We start from the raw sequence: 7,095 nt of genomic DNA, 5'->3' as shown, positions 1-7,095 counted from the left end.
ATATATCTATATACATCAGTATGTAATCCATTCAAAATCTTTAAAAATACTCACTGTAAAAAAAATTTTAAAAATAGTTATATCAAGAAACAGGAGGAGTAGAAAAAAGTAACAAGGCAAAGTTGACAGTCGTAATCTACTCTGTCCCTAGTCTCCCCTAATAATAAAGCGCGGAGCGCTTGTGCCGTCCGTCGCTGGCGTTTTTACAGTAAAGTCCTTCTGTTCCTTCCAAATTAACCCGTAGTCCTATAGTAAGTGGAAAAAACGTTTCGTTGTTTTTGTAAAAAAGCCCCTGGGCAGAGTCGCTCCCCTCCCATGACCAAGCTCTACCACTCCGGCGCATCTCGCCTGCGCAGCGGATGCTCCCCTTCTCATCCTCCCTCGTTGTCGTCCGTGTGCGTCCTCCGGGCGAAGCCCCCGCACAGATCCGACAACGGCGGGCCCTCTGGTGCATAGGAGCAGCTCAGATGCGACCATTTCATCAAGTTTTTCTCTGTCGACCCTCTTGCAGATCGCGGCGACGTCCGCTCCGGGAGAAGCCCCCGCACAGATCCGACAACGACGGGCCCTCTGGTGCGTAGGAGCGGCTCGGATGCGAGCATTCCGTCAAGTTTTTCTGTGTCGACCCTCTTGCAGATCGCAGCGACGTCCGGTGTTTCCTACTGAACTTTGGTGGAGAACGACGCGTTCTGGTTCTCGGCATCGAACCAACAGAGAAACAAGTCCTTGCGCCTGTGGAGACCGTGGGCAGGTATGCCATCTTCATCGGTCATCAAAAGTGCCTGGTTGGTGATGCCGCCAAGTTTCCATCCGTTCAGGCAGACTGCGTCTACCACACTCTAGATTTTGGTAAATTTGCTTCTATCTGGAAGCACAGCATCAGTGATGGGAAAGACGAGAGGGTGTTTGATGCCATCGATTTCGTCAAGGAAGACAAGCGGTTTGTCCATGTCGGTGCCCGTCCTTTCACCATCATCCAGCTTCTCTCGAGCCACACCATCAATCTCAGCGATTCTGAACTGGCATCAAAACAAAGCTCATAAGGTGCCGACAAATCTAGCTCTGTCTTTTGGGATAGTGATTTCAATGACCGACAATGCTATGTCTTTGTTTTGCCTTAATTTGTTCCGGACAAAACCAGGTTTGACTCTACGGGGATCGCGGGGATCCGAAGCGATCTGGCTGAGATCGGGGGTAGGGTGAGGTGAATCTCCCAGATCGCGTCGTCGTTGCTGCCGTTCGGGGAGGAGGAGCCGGACGAAGGGGAACCCGTCGCCTCAACGTGGCCGGAGAAGTAGCTTGATTTCCCCCTCTTCATCAGCGAGCGTTAGGCAAATGGTAATATGCAGCGCCGATTCAGATAATGGGTAACTTAATTTAGTGCACTGGGATGAAATGGGTGGACATTGTGGTCTCAGTTTGAGCATATTGATTAGTGAAAAAAGTAGATACTGGAGGTAGTGTTAGAACTTTCGTGCAAAGATCTCAATCACGTTCATCCTGAATTAGTTAATATGTGCATCTTTGTGTCCACAAACTCCTTTCTCGACTGGAATAATTCTATGTGGCTGAAATGGTTTACTGATGCTTTGGTAGCTAGCTTTTGATACTTTTTGATTAGTTACTAAATAATGTTATGGCACAATTGATATCACGTAGTCAGCATGAGAAAGATCTCTATTGATGAAATAGAGCTTCACAATTTCTTCAATATATGCAACGGTACACTGTTAATATTTACAGTAGTAGTTGTCAAATTGATATGTATTTTTTTACAATGTGTATTTTTCGTCTCTGCAGAAGCGCTCTCTGCTTAAGTCTGACCTAGAATCCCAATCTGCATGTTCCAGGAAGGTGGGCAGCTTCTTGAAAGATGGTATAGAATCCCAATCTGCATGTTCCAGGAAGGTGGGCAGCTTCTTGAAAGATGGTATGGAGGTTCTGGATACCATGTCTGAAGTATCACCAAGAGAAGAAATAGTAGAATCATATCCTATTGGATTTGAAACAATATCTAATTCTGGAGATGAATTGAAGCTAATTCATACTGAAAGTACGTCAATTGATTATTCCACGGAGCGCTCTTCACAGAACTTGTCTGCTCAAAATACTTCAGGTGTTCAGCTGCGAGTTGATAACTCTTATCTGGTAAATTCAGTATGCTCTGTACCTGGTTATCAGAATGATCTTGCTGTTACTAAGTTATTGGCATAAGATTTGGTATGTGGCAAAAATAAAGTAACATTGTGCTCCGCGCATGTCATGCCAATATACAAAGATCCTGGTTGGATTCGTTTTTAGCTTTCCATTTTCTTGTTAGGGAGTAATTGTAAGGTCTATAATTCTAAGTTCAACCTTTAATTGGCAACTAATAAGTGAACATATGATTGATGATTTATGCGTATAGAGAAAACTTAGTTCAGTTTTTAAAATAGTAGTTGTACTATTCCTAAATTTTGTTCCAATATCTCGCTATTCTGTTAGACTTGAACTATTCTTAGTTTCCCTTTCACTCGATACTTCAGTGCTAACAAACAATCTTTTCTTTAATTGGCAGCAATTTCCAGTTGGGTGGGTATTGCTCGTTTTCATTTACATATATTTTCCATGGCTTTTATTGAAACACAATGAATTGCCGTAGGCTACAATGATCATATTTGTCTTTTCATTCCTTGGCTAGCTTAAATTTTACCAATCTGGTACATGGTTGGCATAGGAACTAAGATGTGGAGATACACTTAGCTAATGTCAAGCATACTGGAGGAACAAAGAAGTTTATGTCAGTATTTTTTCTGTTCAAGAGATTTTGTGGCCCTTCTTGTTATGTCCAATTGTTAAATATAACACTGCATCAACCAGACTTTAATCCTCCACTTTTGCATCAACCAAATTATTTGTAGCATTTACATCAGTTTGGTGCAATTTGATGAACTTGAATTGTTTTCTATTGGACATTATAACTTTTATGAGTTTTTGGTGTTCGCCCGTTGCAACGCACGGGCACTTTTACTAGTTGGTAATAGCCCTTTTAGACACGTATACAGCTGCGGACCGACTACAAAAATATGGCCTACGAAGTGAATCATTGTCTACTTATCCATGAACGTTAATATTAATAATAATAAAAAAAGAAGAATATCCATGAACGTGGCAAGGACACCTAACTGCCCAAAGCGCATACGCATGTCGGCATCCACGTAAACTAGCACCCGTGGCACACGGTCGACAACACGCACGGATCAATCATGACCGATACTGTCAACCATCCAAGAAGCCTTCGTGTATGGATTCCGCAGAAGCCCCTAGCCGTGCAGTGGGCACGTGCCACCAAGTCGGCTGCACGCACACGCCGACAAGCCGTCCCATCCGGACGCCACGTACGTGATGTGGCGCGACGCACCCACCGTCCGAGCGTGGTATAAAATGATGACCATGTGCTAAAGTTAACAGCACACGACATCGCCTCCCCATCTGCTTGTTCTCATCGCCTCAAAGAAGCTTTGGCGTTGTTACCTCTGACCGGCGGCAGGATGTGGATGAGGAAGAAGAAGGCGGCGACGACGAGGCCGGCGGCCCGGAGGAGGGCGCCGACGTCGCTTGGGGCGCTGTGGCGGCGCGTGGTCGGGCCGGCGCGCGGAGGCAAGACCAAAAAGACCAAGACCAAGAAGAGCAAGAGCAAGATCGGGTCGCTCTCGCGCGCGTTCAGGGTGTTCTCCTGCGTCCGCGGCCATGGCAAAGGGAGGATGGCTGCGCGCGCAGCCCGCCGGTATTGATCGGCTTGCGACGCGCACGTCCGCCGTCCGGGCGTCGAAAAGAGTCGTAATTAGCTGGCTGCGAGTCTTTGTCGTAGCTGCGCGTCACAGATTTTATGTTAAATTTGTATATCCTGTATGTCCACGTGTTGTGGTTGTACTGTCTGCTGTTTTGTGGAATGAAAATATATGCGTTTCCGTAATTCCGTTTCAAAAGGGAAATTGCGTTTCGTTATCTGTGTTTGAGATAAAAAAAAAAATCTATCTATTGATGATGACAAGTTACATAGTTATATTTGTTCACCTAATATCAACATCTTGATAAAAACTCTTTCGAGTTGGTTTGTCATTGATAATGTTTATCATCATCAACTTCTGTAAGTCTATTTGAAAAATCCTGTGAAAAAATATAAGGAGATAGATGTTTGATATGTTCCTAATTTTTTTTAAACCCAATGAAAAAAATAAAGAGAAAATGATGCAATATGGTTATTGTGAAACGAGAAAACTCAAAGTTTAGGAAAACGTTTCGGGTGTCCGACCCGTGCGACGGTCCGGGCCGAGGGGGCTCACCAACGGTTCGTCCCTGCGCTGCTGCCGTCCGCATCGCCGGTGTATCGTCGGTTCCCGCCCCGTCGGTCGTCTGCATCGTCGGTTTCAGGTCCAGCCTCCGCCTGTCGTCCTGTCGCCATGGCCGGGCCACGCATATACAGGTGTTGCAACCGTCATCTAAAACAGCTTCAAACGATGTTGAAAAAAGCTTGAAGCATAGACAGAAAGCTTCAATCGGCTCTGCCCAGCAAAAAAAGTTGCAACCGTAGTTGCATTTTGCTACTAACAACTAACTTTTTTGCTAAATCCATCAAGGTGGACCTGTGACCTACCAATGGTTGCGACGAATTTTTGCTGCAACCGTAATTGCATTTGGTACCACCGGCGATTTTTTTTGCAACATCCATCAAGGCGGTGTTGTGACCTCGCGACGATGACGACGATGATTTTGCTGCAACCTTATAAATCCCAGTAACAAGGTCAAGTAGCTGTGCGGCTGTAACATCAGAGGGATCCGAGGTATCACCCTCGATGGAATCCAAATGATTTAACCATCAAGGTGGTCAAGGAGGAATCACCCTCGATGGTCCAAGCTTCATGGGTTGTACGATAGAGTCGTTTATCGGAGGTGGTGAAGGAGGAATCACCCTCCGAGAATCATCGCCGGTGAACTACACTACAGAGCTAACATCAGGATTACGTATCGAGGTGTCACCCTTGGTACTCGATAGTAGCTCTACAGTGTCGTACAACTAAGGGGGGTGTGAGTGCTGTGACGGGTCTTGGCTCGTCGATCAGATGATCGAGGCTTGATGAAAAAGTAGGGGCAACTCGACTAATGGTCAAAGTGGATTACTGCTCTACCTATAATAAGCAGTTTAAAGTATGCTACAATAAGGTAGCAGTTTATAAAAAACAGGCTATGCATCAGATATAGGAGCTAACTTCAACAATAGCAAAATCTAATGCAAGCATGAGGGAGAAAGAAATAAGCAATATATGAATGATCAATGGGGGTTTACTTGCCTTGTTGCTCTCCGGCAAAGGGCTGGTCATCAGGAGGGTAGTCGTACCCAGTAGCAGCGTCAGTCTCGGGGTCTAGCGGTAAGAAAAGGGAGAAGAAACAATAAATATAATAGCACAGATGCAACGTGATGCATGACATGACAATATGCATGGCTAGGCATGAGCTAACACGGTATCAACCATCATAGGCGGATCTGGAAAATATCTGCCGATATTTTCTGGGTCTCTGGCTACTACCCGATAGGCGAAACGGATGAAAAAATCCATGTTCGCTATCATAGAGATGTGTGACATACGAACAGATAGCGTATCCCGATTCGTCTCGTTTTTTGATCAACTTTCATGTACAAATTATTTTCATCCAGATTACGGACTATTTTATATTAATTTTTTAAAAAAAATATTTAGAAATTAAATAATTTTATTTCAATTCTAATAGTCCTTAATGACATTAGCATGATGTCATGCTGACATCTAGAGTCAACAGTCTTAGTTGACTCGTCAACTGTGACCACTCGGTCCCACACGTCATACTCACATTTTAAATAATTAAATTAGCAATTGAACAGATTAATTTAAGGGGGTGGGACCCACCTGTCATACACTACTTAATGGAATTAATTAACAAATTTTTAATTTACTTAGCTAGGTTTAATTAACCTAATTAATCTAGAGGTTTAATTACTATGATTAAGTACTATAATTAAATTAGAGAAAACTAAATTAGGGATCTAATGCATCATCTAATTAAACTAATTAATTGTTTAACCAATTAATTAATTAACCATTATAATAAGTATTTTAAATTCATTTTTTAATTTTTTTTTGTTCTATTGTTAAGGGGGCTTGGGCCCCCTTGTCATTCACTCACGGGGAAGGCAATCTACCCCAAAATGTATAACACACGGGGGGTTAATCCCGTGGTTTACACGGACAACCCTCGGGGCTCAAGGCCGAAGCCATGGGGGGGCTCGCACAGGGCGTGGTCAGGCATGCGGCGGCCGGAGGAACCATCGCTGGTGGCCGAAAAGCTAGGGGTCTTGGGGCGCGCGACGAGGGGGCCGCCGGAGCACGACGCGGTGGTGCGCAGCTATGGGGGCGAGGCGAGGCGCACCGAGGCGAGGGTGGCCGCGAGGGGAGAGGCTGGGGCGAGGTTCGACGCTACGGAGCTGCGGGGGTGATACGTCTTCAACGTATCTATAATTTTTGATGGTTTCATGCTATTATCTTGTCAAACTTTGGATGTTTTGCATGCCTTTTATTTATTTTTTGGGACTAACTTATTAACTCAGTGCCAAGAGCCAGTTCCTGTTTTTTCCATGTTTTTGACCCCTTTCAGAGGAGGATTTTGAACGGAGTCCAAAGGAATTAAATTGCCAAATAGATTTTTTCCGGAACAGAAAAAGATCGGGAAGCCGGAGAATCAGGGCAGGGGGCCACCAGGGACCCCACAAGCCCTCATGGCGCGGCCAGGGGGCGCGACCCCCTGGCTTGTGGGCTCCCTGAGGCTCCTTTGCCCTAGGTTTTGCGCTTATATATCCCCAAAAATTCCATAAAAAATCAGGAGATCATCGAAAGTACTTTTCCGCCGGCGCAAGCTTCTGTCTCCGCAAGATCCCATCTGGGGCACGTTTTGGTGCTCTAGTGGAGGGGGGATTCGGACACGGAGGGCTTCTTCATCAACACCATGATCTCTCTGATGATGCGTGAGTAGTTCACCATAGACCTACGGGTCCATAGCTAGTAACTAGATGGCTTCTTCTCT

At 45.1% G+C, this 7,095-nt stretch overlaps 1 protein-coding gene across 1 annotated transcript; it reads left to right on the top strand.

Annotated features, from left to right (window-relative positions):
• Window positions 1-3,454: 3,454 nt before the first annotated feature.
• LOC123446161 lies at window positions 3,455-3,955 on the top strand. The gene has a single exon (XM_045122841.1). It carries the CDS (start codon window positions 3,531-3,533, stop codon window positions 3,771-3,773), a length of 243 nt encoding a protein of 80 aa, XP_044978776.1. The 5' UTR covers window positions 3,455-3,530; the 3' UTR covers window positions 3,774-3,955.
• The last annotated feature ends 3,140 nt before the right edge of the window (window positions 3,956-7,095 follow it).

Source organism: Hordeum vulgare, chromosome 4H (genome assembly GCF_904849725.1).
Source record: "Hordeum vulgare subsp. vulgare chromosome 4H, MorexV3_pseudomolecules_assembly, whole genome shotgun sequence".
Classification (NCBI taxonomy): Eukaryota; Viridiplantae; Streptophyta; class Magnoliopsida; order Poales; family Poaceae; genus Hordeum; species Hordeum vulgare.
This window is presented reverse-complemented; position numbering and strand designations above follow the sequence as displayed.